This window comes from Tachypleus tridentatus, chromosome 7, assembly GCF_004210375.1.
Source record: "Tachypleus tridentatus isolate NWPU-2018 chromosome 7, ASM421037v1, whole genome shotgun sequence".
Taxonomy (NCBI): Eukaryota; Metazoa; Arthropoda; class Merostomata; order Xiphosura; family Limulidae; genus Tachypleus; species Tachypleus tridentatus.
The window spans coordinates 56,316,669-56,335,837 of NC_134831.1; the positions used below are offsets into that span (position 1 = coordinate 56,316,669).

General features: G+C 32.8%; 2 protein-coding genes across 19 annotated transcripts in view; one reads left to right on the forward strand and one right to left on the reverse strand.

The window, feature by feature from the left end:
• Window positions 1-4,743: 4,743 nt before the first annotated feature.
• On the forward strand, window positions 4,744-16,535 carry LOC143255720 (BTB/POZ domain-containing protein 6-A-like). Of its 12 annotated transcripts, XM_076511822.1 has the most exons (6): window positions 4,745-4,901; window positions 5,561-5,674; window positions 7,058-7,161; window positions 7,911-8,232; window positions 9,524-9,747; window positions 10,615-16,535. In XM_076511822.1, exons 4-6 carry the CDS (start codon window positions 8,122-8,124, stop codon window positions 11,258-11,260), a joined length of 981 nt encoding a protein of 326 aa, XP_076367937.1. In that variant the 5' UTR covers window positions 4,745-4,901; window positions 5,561-5,674; window positions 7,058-7,161; window positions 7,911-8,121; the 3' UTR covers window positions 11,261-16,535. The 12 variants fall into 12 exon arrangements, with proteins under 12 accessions (XP_076367947.1, XP_076367948.1, XP_076367950.1 ...); XM_076511832.1 differs by lacking the exon at window positions 5,561-5,674 and having other exon boundaries at window positions 4,744-4,914; window positions 7,984-8,232; XM_076511833.1 differs by lacking the exon at window positions 5,561-5,674 and having other exon boundaries at window positions 4,744-4,901; window positions 7,984-8,232.
• LOC143255719 (uncharacterized) overlaps window positions 12,813-19,169 on the reverse strand; it is a 106,192-nt gene continuing 99,835 nt past the window's right edge. For all 7 annotated transcript variants that reach the window (XM_076511820.1, XM_076511818.1, XM_076511819.1 and 4 more), the window contains 5 exons: window positions 18,622-18,676; window positions 16,392-16,493; window positions 15,936-16,025; window positions 14,254-14,331; window positions 12,813-13,447 (listed from right to left, as the gene is read on the reverse strand). In XM_076511820.1, the coding sequence (XP_076367935.1) occupies window positions 13,311-13,447; window positions 14,254-14,331; window positions 15,936-16,025; window positions 16,392-16,493; window positions 18,622-18,676 (462 nt within the window). In that variant the 3' untranslated portion in view covers window positions 12,813-13,310. The remainder of the gene's footprint in view (window positions 13,448-14,253; window positions 14,332-15,935; window positions 16,026-16,391; window positions 16,494-18,621; window positions 18,677-19,169) is intronic.

The window sequence follows — 19,169 nt, forward strand, 5'->3', positions numbered from 1 at the left end:
AATACCAGCCGTTTTGAGATACGTATTTATTTCAAGTCGGTTTCTCGTCATCAAAAAACTGTGCAATAGTTGCAAAGTGAATTACAACGTTTCGCCACATGAGTAGTACCTTCTGCTTCAACGGCTCCGCATAGCCATGGGGGTAAGGCGTACGACACATAATCTGAGGGTCGCGGGTTCGCATCTCCGTCGCGCCAAACATGCTCGCCCTTTCACCCGTGGGGGCATTATAATGTGACGGTCAATCCCAATATTCGTTGGTAAAGGAGTAGTCCAAGAGTTGGCGGTGTGTGGTGATGACTAGCTGCTTTCCCTCTAGTCTTATACTGCTAAATTAGGGACGGCTAGCACAGATAGCCCTCGAGTAGCTTTGTGTGAAATTCAAAACAAACAAACAAACACGCAGATATCCCTCGTATAGCTTTGCGCGAAATTCATAGACAAACAAATCCTGATTATGGAAATCAGAGGCTGTACTAACTTGTGATAATCGAGTAGCAGCCACGAAATGTAGACCCTACATTTCAAGCAATCCACTAGACCAGGGATGAGCAACTCCATGGCCAATGGATAGCACAGTTGTAGCCAGCTTGAGTTTAGGAATCAACTTTTTCCATCATTTATTTTTTATCGCAAACTTGGTAATCAGCAACTGTACTGCCTCACATCATCGCTAATTTTGCACTCTTCATCACTGCCAGAGACTCTTCCCATTTTGTAACGTCAGTCTGGTTTTAATATTTGTTTTCGAGTGTGCTTTATTTTGCATGCGCTTGCAAACATATTTTTATTGTGCAACTTTCAAGTATTCAAACATATTTTGTTTTTAAACCCATAATATCGATAAGTGGTTAATTCGAAAACTAAATAATCCTGATGATGGTGAACACCCAGAAAATAAAGACAATTTAATTGATTCTGGCATTACTGCCAAAAAGAGAATGACACGTGACTGAAAAAACGTGAAACGAGAATTTAATGAAAGTTGGGAGTTGAAATTTGTAGTGATTGAAGCAAATAATAAGCCAGTGTTTCTTTTATGTAACAAGGTTTTTAGAAATAATAAAGAATACAACCTTAAGCAACACTTTAACAATTTTTACAACAAATTTGATGTGAAATTTCAGTTGATAACAAAAATCGTATGAATAAAATTAGCCGTCTGAAAGCACAACTTTAGGAACAAAAGGGAGGCCTAAAAAGATTTTTATCATCGATAGAACTAGTTACGTTAGCTATCTATAAAGTAGCTTGCATTCTAGTTAAAAAAATCATGTTCTGATGCTGAACTAGTAAAAGAAATATTGATTGTAGTCATTGAAACTCTGTTGGAGAATTATAATTCAAAAATAAAAGACGATATTCTTCAAAAGGTAAACAATTTGCAATTAAGTCGAAGAACTATTGTCCGCAGAATGTTAAAGTTAGCGAAAGAGAGAAAATCAGTTGTTTGAACAACCAAAAGACTGTTTGCATTTTTCTTTAGTACTAGATGAGTCAACATATGTTAGTGACACTGCACAGTTGATATTTTGAGTTCAATACGTAACTTCAGATATTCAAGTGAGGGAAGAAATGTTTGGCCTTTGTAGATTACGAGATCGAACATGTGGAAAAAACATCTTTGAAAAATTTCTTGAAATGTCAAAATAATTCAATCTGGATTAAAAAAAACTGGTTTCTGTCACAACAGACGGTGCTTCCGTCATGACTGGGGTGAAATTAGGATTTGTTTCTCTTTTGAAGCAGCATTTAACTGAAAACAATGTTAAGTCCACGCTGCCATCTTTCCATTGTAATTTGCATTAGGAAAATTTATGTGCTCAGATGTCTAAATATGATGAACTGAAGAGTTTGATGGGCATTGTTGTAAAAATTGTGAATTATATTAGAAGCGGAAGCTCTCTTATCCATCGATAGTTTGTTGAGTTTTTGAAGAAAAGCAGTGGCTGTACTTTTGATGATTTTACTGATTTTGCAAATGTAAGATGGTTAAGTAGAGAAATAGTCTTGGAACGATTTACTTCCTTATTTCCTCAAATAAAAGAGTATCTTTTTGAGAAGGTAACATTGAAAATTTCCCTGAAATTGAAACTTTGTCATGCAGTGTGATTTGCACACCTGTGCGACATGATGGCTCACTTGAATAATTTGAATACGAAGCTTCAGGGAAGAGGTAAAATAATAAACGAGCAATCACAGTCTATTCATGAATTTCAATTAAAGCTAAACCTCCTTGCAGAACAACTACAAAAGAATGATTTGACACATTTTGTAAAGTTGAATAGTTTTCTAGAAAATAATGACTATGATTTCTCTGATGCTACAGATGATCTCTATGTAAATTGGATCAAAAATCTATCTTAAAAATTTGAATCACGTTACTCCGAATTTAAAAAAAAATTGAAATTGATATTTGAGTTTTTGCATGATTCATTTCAATTTCACATAGGAAATTACATCTTTTTTGTCTTTGGATAAGTGTGGATTTGAAGATGAGATGCTTACCTTGCAAAGTGTAGAACACATAAAAGTTAAAGAAAAATGTTTTATCAGAGAGATGTGACTCACTATTCTGATAAATTAGAGTCTTCCAATTTAAAGATAACAATTTCAAAATTATTTTTCATGTTTATATCTACATGGATGTGTGAGTCAACATTTTCTAAACTAGATTTTCTCAAGTCTAGATACAGATCTCGGCTTCCTGACATAAATTTAGAGGCAGACCTAAGATGCTCATTGAGCATAGATATTAAGCCAAATTTCACGAAACTTGTTGAGGAAAACCACCATCAATTTTCACATTGAAGGTTAGTTGAAATGCAATTATTTTGATTAAACTAACGACTTTCAATTTTTATTATTATTTTTTTTTAATAGTGTAGCCAGCGTTGTTTTCATTAGCCACAGTTATGGCCACCATGAAAAATAAGTTACCCCCCTGCATTGTACCTTATTACCCATTAATTCAGAAAGCTTGGAAGTTATTTCCTTTTAATCATTTTTTTAAGTAAACGGATGACTGTTTCAGCTTTGAAAATCGAGAAGTAACTCTTCAGTACACTTTATACATTATATTTCCAATAGTAATCAATAGCTCTTAAAACAAAGAGTCATGGTGAAGTCTTCCAGTTGTTTAATTGTCCTAACATTTTATAGTCTGTTGGATATAACAGAATACAGTGTGAATATTACAATTTGGATTACCTGTTACCTTTAGAAGTAGTAAATTATATTTCCTTTTATTTATCATGCTTTGACGTTTAGGAATAAATTTTAAGTGTTTTCTTTAGCATTTAAAGATCAGTTTCTATTTTCAGTTTAGAGAATGATGAAAGAAACAAAGTTTGAAAAGTGTGATATCCAAGCATATCATATGTTTTCTACCTCTTTTAATGACATGAATTTAAAAAAAATTCAGCTATTTAGTTTCCATGCTGAACGACAGTAGTGAATTGTACGGAATATCCTTTGCTAGCCAATTATGACTAGCTAAGTGTATCATTCAACCAATGTTGTGAGACAATGGAAATCACAAGGTGATGTTGTCTACTGGATTGTTTTTTGTTGATGTTTTTTAGTTTCGCGCAAAGCTACTCGAGGGCTATCTGCGCTAGCCGTCCCTAATTTAGCAGTGTAAGACTAGAGAGAAGGCAGCTAGTCATCACCACTCACCGCCAACTCTTGAGCTACTCTTTTACCAACGAATAGTGAGATCGACCAAAACATTATAACGCCCCCACGGCTGAAAAGGCGAACATGTTTGGTGCAACAGGGATGCGAACCCGCGACTCTCAGATTACGAGTCGCACGCCTTAACCCACCTAGCCATGCCGGGCCGTTACTGGATTGAGAAAGTGAGTTTACCACTTGTAAGCAGGTGTACTTTCTTGTCATGTGAGGACTGTTGAAAAGTGCAACGTGTTTAGTGTTTTGGAGATTATCCTTTATGATGAGGAAACTTTGGATTTAGATATAGCACAATAGAAAGGTTCGTCATTTCGTCTAGGTAGGTACGCACACACTTTTTTTTCTGTTTGTTTATGAAAACAAAAGCTTTTCTTAAATTATTCGAACTTGTGCAAACTTGTCAGTTTGCACTTAAAGGAATTTAGTCAAGTTATCAATTACAGAAAATTCACCTTATTTCTTGACCGAATCTGCTGTTATTTGTAATTTTGCTTATCTTATTCTTGTTGAGAAATCAGGTTTACTTTATATTACCGCAATAGCATCAGGAAATGGACTGACAATGTTTTTAAGTAACTCACTTTATAACACCCAATATTCAGATTTCTAATTATGTATGCACCCAGATTTTCAAATGGATCAGTTTCCCAATAACATCATCGCAGGCCTTAGTATCCTATTCAGTGATAGTTAAAAGGCGCAGTACTTTAGACTGCGACGTACACGCCATCGGTTATCACAGAAGTCAAGATACATATGTAAAAACGGCTCGTTTGGGTTGAGAAAATATTTTATAGAGGAACGAACAACGTTTCGAACTTCTTCGGTCATCGTCAAGTTCACAAAGAAAGAAAAAGGTAAGTGATCGGAAACTGACCACATTTTTAAAAGGGGGTTGTGTAACTGAGTGTCGAAATGTATACATTCAAACATCTAAGCACGCTCTCTACATTCCGACACTCAGTTACACAACCTCCTTTCAAACATATGGTCAGTTTCCGGTCAGTTACCTTTTTCTTTCTTTTTGAACCTGACGATGACCGAAGAAGGTCGAAACGTTGTTCGCTCCTTTACGTAAAATATTTTCTCAACCCAAACGAGCCGTTTTTACATATATATTTCTCTACAAGTGGGTTTTCTCGACATCACTGATTATTAGAAGTCAAGATAGTTCTAAAAGTGCTTAAATGACAGTACAAGTAGTAAAGGTTGATTTAGCAAGTTAATAAAATTCTTTATATTCAGTACTCAATCAGTTTTGTTAATTACATATTACAATTTATTATTAAAATGTTGTGGTCGGATTAACAGTTATTTAAGCAATAGATTTCTGACTTTTTCTTTTTCTCCCCAGCTTCTTAGTTCGTCAATTGACGTCCGATATTCACTATAGTTTAATTATTGTAATTTAATTTTTCGTATAATTGTGCTTCTTCTTTAGTCACGCGAAGCGTCTTCTGTAAAATGTGTTTATGAATTCTACCTTTGTATATAAATAACCTACTGTATGTGAGGTGAAATTGTTGTTCATGATATAAAATTTGAAATAATTTGTCTGTATTTACTAACACTAGTTCATATCTCTGTATCAGTTTTGTAGTTCAGCACCAATACTGTATTGTTTATAAATGATAATTCTGGTCTAGTCAGTATCTATTTGCAAGCTCTGAATTATTATAAATTAATTCTACTTATAATATGCTCATTAAGATCATAAAGTTTTTCTATCAACAAGGTCAGAGCTGTATTTAGATGAAGTAAACACTTGGAACTTTTCAAAGTGACAAAGTTCTTATTAGCTGGTACAGATACATATGCACTAATTCACCTAACCTTGTATGATATGTTATCAAACATTGTCTCTTAGTAATCCGCAAGTGATCACGTGATCAGTTAAATTATGTTACCGAACCTTTAAACTTCGGTTTTATAATCAGACTTCCGTTAAACTAAAATAGTTTTGTACGAAATATTCATCCAGGTAAGTTTGATGAAAGACTTCTATACTTTGTATATATATATGTATATAAAATGCTTAACTTTTCAGTCATCATCTCGTTTAAACGGTTCGTGTTCTAATTAATATTCTTCATTTAATACGTTAAGTAATGAACGATTAATAACATTCTTAAAATGTAATGAGTATTCCCTTTCTCGCAAGTCACAATGATCATGTATAATTAGCACGTACTTGCGCTTTAATGAAACTGTAAACACATTAAGAAGAGCAGTTGTTATAGATTTTGTAATTGATTATGAGTTTTGTAACAAAATATTTATTAAAAAACGTACAGTTTTCCTTTATCTGTAAATTTATTTCATGTTTTCATTTTTTCATACTTTCAAAACAACATTTTGTCAGTTCAATCTTTTCCTCTTTTTTATTTTTTCATCAATTTTCTGTCTCGTTCTTCTAATTTCAGTTTCTTTCTTTATAATCTTCTGCATACAATGTTGTGTCGTCTTCAGCATAGTTTTTCAGTTTTTCATTGTTACCGTATTGTCATTTTCAAGTTTAGTCAAGCTTCTATTTTATTGTCACCAAAATAACAACATTTCTGATAGCAGTTTTATTTTTGTGTGGGCTCTTTTGAATTATTTGGTAAAAATAATGCTAAGTCCAGCCTATGATGTAATTATAACGTATTAATCGATTTTTTCCCAATAGCATTAGCTCTATCTGCTGAATCCATCCAAGACTAGAGGGAAGGCAGCTAGTCATCACTACTCACCTCCAACTCTTGGGCTATTCTTTTGCCAACGAATAGTCGAATTGACCGTAACTATATAACGCTCTCATGGCTGAAATGGCGAGTATGTTTAGTGCGACGGGGATTCAAATCCGTGACCCTCAGATTGCGAGTCGAATGCCTTAACCCACCTGGCCATGCGTGTCACATCATGATAAGCAAAGAAACATTTGACATTAATTAAACATAACGTCTCTGCTTTCATGTATAGATCGGTGAGAATGTTTTAAGCGTTTTAAAAGCACACAAAAATATAATTAACAATAGTAGAGTATGAACAGTGTTATCATTTTTGCTAAACTTCATTAAACTATGAATAAACGAAACTAGCGATAGAAAAATACGGGTGACGTCGCCATATGTATATCCAGAGTCCCATCTCTCATGCTAATGTGTACATATTATAGATTTGTTTGTTATTTTCTAGATTTGTATATGGACTCTTAGACTATGGTACTGTCATCATGTTTCGTTTTAACACTTGGATATTCAGGTTTTGAAAGCGTTGCTACATCGGGTGTCTTTTACTAGATAAATAATTTTCGATCAGACCATTCGGCTCAAACTTTCTTTTGTACTAGAAGTGTTTAATGGTATTTCATGTTGTGAAATAGGCTAAACCCACTTCGGTTTAACCTTGAAATCATTGAGACGCCCTACACGGCCATCAAATTCGTTCAGAACTCAACGTTCCTAACCTCGTACGTGAGTAGTTTAGGTAGGTCACTTAACTGTTTATTTGACTTAAATACACAGCCTGCTTAATATTTTATAAATTTTGTTCGTTCAAATAAAAAAATGCACAAAGAAAAAATGTTTCATCTGCAAAGCATAAGTTTTCTTCTTAGTAAAATACAAAAATATGGCTTACAACATTATTCCCAAATTACTGGGTTAATATTAATATTTAACATTCTTTATCTTAAAACTTCAATTTACATACTTTCGGGAGGCTGCTGCATAAACAGTTTACTTTTTTATTAGGTTATTTTTCTAGAAAGTTGTTTTTATTCTCAAAAAAATAACAGAAAACATCATTTTAAAGGATCTAAGTGAAAATAAATTATTAAAAGGTTGTTTATTTTTTATAATCGCACTTCCTATGTTGAACTAATTTCATGATCCCTGATGAATATGTTCTCAAGTGGGATAGAGATGAGTTTACATGAAAATCAGTTTTGACGTAAATGTGATTAAATCGTGTTTTTCTTTAGATATAATAAATAAATGCAAAACTATTTCAGTTTAGAAGTTAAAATTACAACATTTGGTTTAGAAAAAAACCAAAAATATATTGTAGAATAGAATTATATATTTTATGCTTTAAATATTGTTTGTCAGCTGGTGGTTATTTCATAATTTATATAGTATTAGTTTTAGTTAGATTTTCAAGACTACAATTAAATTTAAGAACAATTTTGTTTTTTGTTTTTTTATATACTGCCGCTTTTCATTTCATGTTTTAAGATTACGAGATCGAATTGGCAACGGTTTTGTTTTACAATAACCATTCAACTGGTTCTGTTTTCGTTACTCGCAGTTAGTAGACTAAATACACTGAGCGACTGAAACCAGTCTGCCATTTTCCTTCAACATACCGAACGAGTTGTAGAAATAGAAGTGTTATAAGAGTGCCCAAAATTCCTGTTTTATTAAGTAACCTTACATGGTATAAGAGATGGCAACAATGATTGGAAGAACTTCTGAACAAGGTTGTTTAACCTTTTCGGTCACCAACATCGTGAACATGAATGAACAAGAAAGAGAAGAGTATAGTATCAATCAAAATGTAAGTTTGTTTCGTACAAGAAAAATCATTTTTATTTTGGTTCAGTTTGACGTCTCAAGTCTTTTTAGGACAAATGTTATGGTTTTTATAGCTCACGTTTGCTTTTTTGCTTTTTGACATAAAATATTTCTTGATATTTCGGATTCCTTGCTTTAAACTTATCTGTTAAATTCAGAAAAAATTATTTTCTGAGATGTTGACAGTTTTTTATATTTTCTGCGGTACACAATTTCGTCATGAGATTCTTACTTCACGCACACGTAATGTAAGTGAAAGTGTTGTATTCAGGATAATTTATCACTGTCAATATCAACAAAACGTAGGTTTCATAAACATTATACAGCTATTAAGGTAAACACAGTAACAGAAATGTGCAAGCGAATAAATATAACAAAATATTTATTCATAAAAATTCTTAATTTCCTGTAGTAAATTTTCACTTACTGCAAGAACTAAAGAGTAGAATAAGTTTATATGAAGGATACAGTTTACATCCGCACGAGATAAAAACGAGATAAAAGATACAAATTAGCACAATTTTTAGTCAAGCTATTGTTTGGGCAATATATCGAAATCTTTACAATATGTACGTCAAACAACATGCAACAAGAAGACAACCTCAGTTTACCCAACTCCGACTATACTGTGCAATTATTTAGTTACCATACAAACATAGGCTCAAGCTGAAACAAGTTTCTGTGGGTTGGAAAGCCCTTGCAGTATCTAAAGTTTACATAAAAATGAAAAAGGTATGAGACGTTTAAGTGAATATATCTATATGTTAGTTAGAAAAGGGAAAAAAAAGCAGATAAATGCATATATCTCAGTGTTTCGGTTTCAGTATGATTTTTACTGCGGATATTCGCATGCATATCAAAACTTAACCCTTACCAACACAGTAATTCCCTATTAACTGAAATAATTTTTGTATATCAGTCAACCGTATTCGCTTTTTTTATGCAAAATATATTCATCTCTTACGCAAATATGGATGCGGGTTAGAAAATTGGCACTTTATATATAGGTTAAAGCGTTTTAGTGGTTTTATTTGTAATAAAAGATTATTTGCCTTTTAATGTATAAAAACAATAGACATATTTTCCTTTATTAACTTCAGTAACAATGAAAATAAACGTACTAATTTTATAGAAGTTTATTTTTGAACTTAATTAAAACGTCTTAAACAAAGGTGTCACTTATTCCAATCACATTCAATTTTTATTGACTCCAATATTGTGTTACTGATGGATCCTGTTAACTTAGATTCATATTACCTTTATTTGTACTTTAGGGATGGATTCTAGAAAAGTTAAACATGTTTCAAGATTGCTACGATTTAAGTGATGTACAATTTTGTGTTGGACAAGGAAAATGTAAGAAAGTTTTCAAAGCACATCGACTGATACTTTCCATGTCCAGTGACGTCTTTAAGGCTATGTTTTTTGGCCAGCTCAAAGAAAAAGACACTGTAGAAATCGTGGATATAACTCCAGATGTGTTTGAATACTTGCTGATGTAAGTATTTGTGTTTCTTTTGTTGTTTTTTTAATTTCGCGCAAAGCTACTTGAGGGCTATCTGAGCTAGCCGTTCCTAATTTACCAGTGTAAGACTAGAGGGAAGGCAGCTAGTCATCACCACCCACCGCAAACTGTTGGACTACTCTTTTAATAACGAATAGTGGGATTGACCATCACATTATAACGCCCTAACGACGATGCGACGGGGATTCGAATCCGCGACCCTCAGATTACGAGTCGAGGGCCTTAACCCTCCCTGGCCATGCCGAGTCGGTGGTGGTATTTTAAAGGGGGGCAATAAATTAAAACGCTAAAATTGATTTAAATGTTTAATAAAACGATCATTAAAATAAATCAAATGTAATTGTTTTAATAGAAGTTGTATGTCATTAAATGCTCGAAAACGAGATTATTATATATAAAAGCTAAAATATGCCTAGATTTTTATTCCAAATAATTCAAGATTATATTTCTATTTAAAGTATTGAATAACTCTATTGAATTATATTTATTCTATTTTTACAAAATGGGTAAGTTACCGAACATGCATATTTTGAAACTAAAGTTTTTATTTTATACTATGTTCTAAGGTCAAATTCATGTTACTTTGCAAGTATAATATTCTGTATATATATATATTTGTTATGCTTCCCATAGTAATATTTCTTTAATCAGATTATATTGTTCTCAGATCCATTATTTATACATTTCTAGCATTCCATTTTGACATATATCGTCACCGTAAGGTTTGAACATTTTGTATGCTGTCTAGTTATTATTATTTGACATAACTGACTTTATATTATGCTTAATGTAATTCTGTATGTAAGTTTTACAACATTATCATAGTTCCTGTTTTTCAAGGTACATGTACGGACGGAACCTCCCGAGAGTAACATTAAGTTTTGCTACAGAAATATATTATGCAGCCGATAAATACTTGATTGACGGACTCAAAACATCATGTTTAAATCTTATTTCAGAAAAAATTTCAATTGCCAACGTTTCGATTGTGTGTGACTTTGCTCTAGATATTGAAGACGAAAACCTTTTTAACAAAGCTTTTGGAACCATTTTACACAACGTTCGTAAGTATATTCAAAGTGCTGGATTCAGAACTGCATCAACGAATGTCATTAAGAAGTTATTTGAAACTCAACGTTCCTACATGCAGGGAGAACGTAGAAGCAGACGTACAGGCTTAATCAACTACCCAAGTATTTACTCTGATCTAAACGAAATTACCTTATGGAATGTTCTTTGTGAATGGGCCAAAGAGAAATGTAAAAGTGATGGAAAAAGTCCTACATCAGCCAATCAAAGAGAAGTTTTATCACCCATACTACCAAATGTTAAGTTTTTGAATATGTCATCACAAGAGTTCACTTGTGGACCAGCTAAAAGCGGTATACTATCTGAAAAAGAAAGCCTTGCAATATTGATGAATATTGCTGTCTTTCAGTCACAACCATTACCAGATTGGATGGTTAAAACAAAACCATCTACCTAGACTACCAACTATACCAAAACAAAAACCACTTAGGTTAAATTTATTACTTCAAATTATTCATGTAGTTGTTGTTTGATCTTTACATAACATTGTACTCTTTTAATAAGATAACAGCAACAGATTTAGAAACTTTTTTAATTTTGGAAGGATTTAGAAGAAAATTAATTATTTAAAATAGTTTTAATATAACAAAATATTTTTTCACTACACGTTTCGTCTCATGTGATATTGTTTGCTTGTAAAGTAAAGATGGGAGTCAACTATCAACAAAACCTTTTACTCAAATAACATTAAATTTCAGCATAATTAATTCACAGTCTAAAATGTCAATTTGAATTTTCTTTCTACATAAGGCATTATTAAATAATTTTTCTTCTCCTAGAACCCTTTGGGCTTAATTTGTTTGTTCATTTACCAGTTGCAAGAGTTTTAATTCTGAAATATAGTCATTATAGATTTTTAAACACAGAATAGGTGAATGAAATCCATTTTAAGCAATCCGATAAGGCCTTCATGAACGTGTAATAAAAGTGATTTTTTGATTGACACAGCAAGTTCAATTGCTTGAAAAGATTTTTGTAACTTGGTTATAATTTCGTTGTATAGGTCACTAGCTAGGTCACATCTAGAGTATTGTTTCAGTTTTGGACTCCTTACCTTAGAAAGGGCATTGAATTGTTAGAAATAGTTCAGAGGAGGGTTACAAGAATGGTGCCTGAGATAGAAGGGTTATCATGTAAGGAGAGGTTGAAATTCTCAAACCGTTCTCTCTTATAAAAAAAAGAAGTGTTAGAGTAGATGTGATTGAGGAGTTTAAGATTATTAATGCTATTGATAACAGAGATCCAAACTTTTTCTGTTTAGCAATAAAAACAATAGGACAAGGGGGCATAAATTCAAAGTTTGGTAGTTTAGGAGCCATCTGCAGCTTAGATAGTTTTTACTTTTCAAACAGGGTGGTTGACTTTTGGAATGAGCTGCCTTTAAGGATTGTGGGAACAGTGAATTTAACCAAGTTCAAGGATAGATTGTATGAATACATAAGTAGTAAGGTATGGTTATACTTGGGAGATGAAACTGACATCCTTGATGAGCTAATAAGCTCCTTTTAATCCCTGTAAAATTCAATGAAATTTATATACATTGTCCTCAAATATCTGTCAGTAACACATGTACAACATTATCAAAAGTATTGGAATGGTAAGGAAATATGAAACGTCCTTAACTTCCAATCATATATTCTAATAGAATATAGACCAATATTTGGCAACAATCATGGCACAAACCATGAGTAACTTTGAAAGAAATTTTGGCAGATATCAGGCACATTGCACCATTCCTTCTTCACAAAAGTACCAATTCAGTGGCAGATCATTGAATTTGACTCTTGCCCTCAAACAACATTCCAAGACATCCTTTAGTGTTTTGACTGAGCTTAAGTCATATAAACTTATAGCTGCATTTTTAATAATCAAGCCTATTTTTTTTAATTTTTACATTATTTAGCCTAAAACACTAAAAACTACTCTTACACAAAACCCAAAGATATTCTGAACAAGCAAAATGCAGTTTATTTGTAAATACAGCAAATGAATTTGTACTGTTTAAACAGTCAAAAAACTTATAAAATATACACAATACAAGGATAAATTCTGAATGACTTAGAGCTGGCTTATGCCTTAAATAAGGTTTGGCAGTGTCTACACTTGAGTGCATGTACAACATAACATCCTTAGATAGAAATACAGAATATTTTCTGAACACGTTCAGTTAATTATTTCCCATATCATTCCTAGATATATCTTTTGTCTTATGGTACTAATCAATCAGACATGTTCAAATTTTGTTTCTCAAAATATTAATCTATTTGAAAACTACAGTTTCATAATACCATTGTTAGAGTTAGCACTTCTCTTTCTGTATGTTTCTATTAAACATTTTGTGGTTCTTCATAGTGAATGGTCTTTCAAATTTGTCTATGAAATACACAATAATAGGTTAATTTAATTTGAGTTTTGTGTCTCTCTCTGTAGAAGTTAGTAGTCAGTAATTATGCACAGAGTTTACAATAGCCAGGAGGTCCTGATGGACCTACAAGACCTTGGACTCCAGGAAAACCTTGCCTTCCTGATGGTCCTCTTTCACCTGTCTGGCCAGAGAAACTGGAACCCTGAGGTCCCACTGGACCTATAAAAATATATTATATTGTTAATAAACGAAACATTTAATTTTATATGATTATGCATCACATAAATTTCTGTTATTGCTATTGGTATTATGTGTATCCGTTTAAATCCAACAATGTCAACACAAAAATGCAGATACCTGCATATGAACCATGGGTACAGTAAAATACAAACTAATGGTAAAAATATTTGTGAAAGAAAAAACTACACAGCAGTGGAAATACATATGAAAGGATCAAACTCTATTTGCAAGTTTCATCAGTGTAGTGAATATTAAAATCAAAGAAAATGAGGATGATTTAGTCAACAACATTTAATGAATAACTGGTTATTCACTATTTATGTCCAGATGTTGGAAGGTAATTTCTTCTGATGAAACTGGAAAAGCAAAATAAAAACAATACTGCAGTAGATAATTATTTAGACCATTGAAATAATAAGTTAAACTTTTTCAGCCATAATAATGCAGAACTGTACTAACATACCTCCATATAACAAAGCTTGAGATAGCAAGGTTAAGAAGTCCTAATTGTAAAACCAGTATATAAATTCCATCTGACTGGTGTGCTGTTAAATTAAGAGCTTGTACAGTATATCAAGGACTGGTCCTATATGACCAAGTAGTTTTATAATGTATATGTAAATTTAACAAACAAAAACTTTTAATTAGCATGCGTAAAAGCAAGTTTGAAAGAGTACAGTAAGTAATGTTGAGGTACGACATTTAAGTATTTCATACATTAAAGCATTAAACAAACTTAAATACATATTATTAGCTATATGGCAAAAAAAAACAAAAAAACTTACCTGGTATACCCTGAATACCCATTGGTCCTTCAATGCCCACTCCTTCCAAGCCTCTTTCTCCTTTATCACCCTTCTCTCCTGTTGGAAAATGTACCAGTGTTGTTGATTTTATTTTGTAACCATGTAGAACAGTAAACATGTGTGAAATTCTGAAGTTTATAAAGTCAGCTCAAAAATATTTTTCATCTTGACACAGTTACTGTCTTACTTGACACAGTTACTATCTTACTTGACACAGTTACTGTCTTACTTGACACAGTTACTATCTTACTTGACATAGTTACTGTCTTACTTGACATAGTTACTATCTTACTTGACATAATTACTGTCTTACTTGACATAGTTACTGTCTTACTTGACATAGTTACTATCTTACTTGACATAGTTACTGTCTTTGATGATTGATTGGTATTTTATGGCACAAAGCAACTAGGCTATCTGCACCAAACAACTGCTAAAAAATTAGCAAACTGTAGTAGGCAAGTACTATACATCTTACTCTCTTATGGTGTACATTTCATACCTGAAAAACTAAAACATTTCTGTCTTAGTTTTGACTTCAAACATACTAAATCTGGTTGAGGTCATGTCTTAAATTCAGTCCAAGATATTATTTTCAATTTATAGTTGCTCTATTCAAAGATCTTATCTACTGTTTCATGTATTTTACTTTACCTTGAAGAAAGACAACTTCCTTAAAACTGCCACAGAGTGCAAAGGTACTTGTGCAATCCAATTTTCTGATTGGCCAGTTGGAGACAGTAAATGTATTGTAAATGTAGTTTGCCACTTTCAAACCAGGTTTGTTTTTAACTTGGTAGATCCAAGTTTTACTGGTGAAGTCATATCTATGTGATAAGCTTCACTGCTATTAACCTTGCATTTGCTTCTCACCCTACATAGTTTTTTCCTTAATTCATTTTCACATTTGACTTTACCATTACAAAGAAATAATCATCTTACCATATCACAGATTAAGTATTCTTTTCCATTATGTTTCCCCTCAAAAGGTAGTGTTTATTTTTTATTTCAACTTTAACAATGTCTTCTATTATTCCATCTATAACAAGTCACTACACCTGTTATTCTACATATTAGGTCCTCAAATCTCTAATTGTTGTGTTGACTGGTCTAACCTTAAATTACCACAAAGCCCTAAAGATACACTATAAGTAACACAGTAAGAACACTTTTATTTTGGACTAACTGATTTTAATGTCAAATACTAAATTCACGAACTTTATTTCTATGGTTTCAGATTTACGTACTTCCTTTATGGATAAGTAAAGACATGTTAAATTCTGAAGATTTTGTGCTATAAAACACTCGTGTATTTGAACTATTTGCCAACAAAAATTGTTTAGGTAATCTGTGGTGCTTTCACAAGACACTAAGTAAAGAATTATTAACGTTTACAATCTAGTTTAGCAGTGTTGTAGCATTGGATATATTAATTATTTCCATACATCATGAGAAATTCTATGAACATTCGTAAACCTTTACAATAAATGATGAAATGTAGTATACATTACGACTTTTATAAAACCTTTTTTCTCTAAATCTCCAAGCATCTTACAACTAGAATCACATAGTTAACACCAGTATATAAATTTTAATCCGAAAACAAAACTATATCCAACGTTATGACTCTGTCAAATTAAAAAAAACATCTATTCCTTTACCTTTAGAACCAGCATGTCCAAGAGAACCAGGTAGCCCTTGCATTCCCATAAATCCCCTTTTTCCAGGTAAACCTGGACTTCCTGGGTCTCCTTAAGTTCATAAAGTAAATAACTGATAGATGAATGATTCTACCTTTGATAATATACATCACACACATAATTCAATAAAAAAATAGTAAAAACTTAAAAATAAAAAGTTTGTAAAATTCATTTAGAAATGAAAGTATATATTATATTTATGGTGTTTTGAAGTGTTTTTAATAAAACAGTAATCCTGTATTTATATAGAAATTTTAAGAGCATACAGCACTAGTGCTACTAATTTATTATTGTGAATTATTCAGACAAACAAGTTGTTTATAGTAGTAAGAAATAAATGTGAAGCACAATCTATTATTTGGTTCATTGCTTGTAGATATTAGACAATCATACAGATAACACTATGTTTGAGCTTACCAGGAATTCCTTGTTTTCCAGGCAGACCTGGTGTACCCTGCCTTCCATGGCCAGAAAAACCACGTGGACCCTGAAGACCACTTGTTAATTCATCCATCCATTCTGTAGAAAACAAAAATAAAAACATTCCAATTTTTTACAGTAGCAGTGCATGATGTAGATAGATTATATTCTATACAATATACCTGAAAATTGGTTAAACTGTCTTCGATGATTGATTGGTATTTTATGGCACAAAGCAACTAGGCTATCTGCACTAAACAACTGCTAAAAAATTAAAAATAAAGCAAAATTATTCACATTTATGAAAATTAATCATGTTAAATCAAAACAAAGTCTAATTTTTGAATTAAAAACTTAAATAGCATTAAAAAGGGCTATTTTTTTTAAAATATTAAAAACATTTGTAAGGTAGATAATGTCACCATGCTAATGACATTGTCAAGGATCAGGGGTAAAATACATGTGGATAAAACGTCTAAAATGGTGCCTTTGTTCAGAGTTGTAACAACAGCACGACAATAAAATGTGGGCTTTTACGACTTGAGTGTACACAGACCACACATTGGTGCATCAGTCCTAGATAAAAGAAAATGAATTGAAAAACTGTGACAAACGTGTAGCCTAGTTAGGGCAACTTTCTCCTTCTAATCATTACAGAAACAGGATGGCCAAATTCCAATAGAGAGTTTTAACTGGAAAAGCTTGTCATCACGTTGCTCATTCCAAGTCGACTACAAACTGGAACTCTATCCAATCCTTGGATAGAGGACCATGGAACAGGTACAGCAGTGATAGAACCAGAGCAGACAGACTTAGCTGTGGTGTTAGTCAGACAGTTACCGTGAATACCAACGTGGCTAGTGTCCAGAAGAACTGGATAGGAGTAGATGTTAATGAGAAGTGTGCCAGTTGGTTTTGAATATTGGCAATAACAAGGGGAGAACTAACAGGAAGGGATTTCATGGCCAGTATAAAGCTAAATGAGTCAGTATAAATAGTATAATTTGAGTACTGCTTAGTTTCTATGTGATCCAGGACAAGAGAAATGGCATACAATTTAGTAGTGAACACAGAAAGTGTAGAAAGGATTCTCTGTGCAACCACCAAACCACAAGGCCCATAGAGTCACATGATTTTGAACCATCTGCATAAATGGAAATGGAAAGATGGTTTGAAAGATCTTCAGCAAATAGAAGACAGTACTTCCAATCAGGAGTATCTGACTTTCTCATATGAAAGATCACACTTGGTGATGGGAATAAGCCATGATGGATTAGGCTGACCAGTGGATACAGAAATGTCAACCAAGGACAGAACCAATTCACCCAACTGCACCTGGATACAAAGGCAAAAGGAACAATGGCAAATTGTCTGTTCTGAAAAATCATGGCCCACCGAGAAAAGAAAACACAATCGCACATGGGATGCTTTAGTAAGGGTTGATGTTTTGGAACATACATTAAAAATAGTTGCAAATGGCAGATGTGTACAGTGGATTCATGAGACTCTGTATACAAACTCTGGACTGGGGAAGTACAGAAAGCCTCCATGCAGAACTGAAGTTCCTGATGAAGAACAGGGTCAGGCATCTTCAAGGCTGAGGTCCTGGCAGAGCCATAGACCAGAGGCCCATAATTCTGTTTTGATCATATAAGGGCACAATAGATCTTTAGCACGAAACATCGATCTGCTCCCCAAGATATGGAAAAGAGGGCATGGAGGATGTTATGTGCCCTTGTACACTTGACTTGTAGCTGCTTGTTTGTGGTACAAAGGTCAGCTTACAGTCAAAAGATAAGCTCCAAGAACTTTACCTCAGGGGCCACAGGAAGCACAGCTTCACAGACACAAAGTTCAGGATCAGGGTGAATACCTGTTGGCAGCAAAAGTGCATGCAAACTGTTTTAGAGAAAAAAAAGTTAAAATTATTTGCTGTGGTCCACTTCAGTAAACGATTGAGAGTGGTCTGTAGCTGCCACTCAATAAACCTCATGTTTGACAACTGACACAAGATATGAAAGTATTGAGGTTTCTGCAAATATATGAACTGAAAAGCAAACAGAGTAAAATGTCAAATATACCATGAAAACGTATTAGAGCTTCATATATACTTGTATAAAAAAAAGTGTGTGTTACATGAAAGAGTAACACATATAACACAAGAAAAAATTTAATAGCCTTGAAGTTCCAAAACAGTACTATTTTTTCTGGGACAAAAATTAACTACCTTGAAGAACTGCAGTACAGATCTCTCTCACTTCTTCTGCTACAAAATGTTTTCCCTGTGAAAAAAAAAAAAAAAATTAAGGATTAGACAATGTTTTTTCTCAAAGTAAAAAAAAAGTTTTTTGAAACCTAATTGAAAGCACACTCGTGGGATTTTTCAGAAATTAAATACTGAACAAACCCTGTGCATTTTTTTTCATAAAGTAATAGTCTCACAAAAATTAGTAAATAACTATTGAAATACTAAAGTACTGAATTTAAGTTTTTTACTGTTACATCCTAAGTACTTTTCTACTATCAAATCAAACATACTATATTTATATGCAAAAACGGCTCGTTTGGGTTGAGAAAATATTTTACATAGAAGAGCGAACAATGTTTAGACCTTCTATGTAAAATATTTTCTCAACCCAAATAAGCCGTTTTTGCATATAAATTTCTCAACAAGTGGGTTTCTCGTCATCACTGAAACATACTATCTGTTCCAGTCAACAACCTCAAAATAAGGTATTGAAGAAGAGATAAGTTCCTTACATTTATAACATTTCA

Coding starts and splice junctions, on each gene's coding strand:
- LOC143255720 (XM_076511832.1), top strand. CDS start 8,122: ATGGCAACAATGATTGGAAGAACTTCTGAACAAGGTTGTTTAACCTTT. Junction 8,233..9,523: donor AGTATAGTATCAATCAAAAT/GTAAGTTTGTTT, acceptor TTTGTACTTTAG/GGATGGATTCTAGAAAAGTT. Junction 9,748..10,614: donor GTGTTTGAATACTTGCTGAT/GTAAGTATTTGT, acceptor CTGTTTTTCAAG/GTACATGTACGGACGGAACC.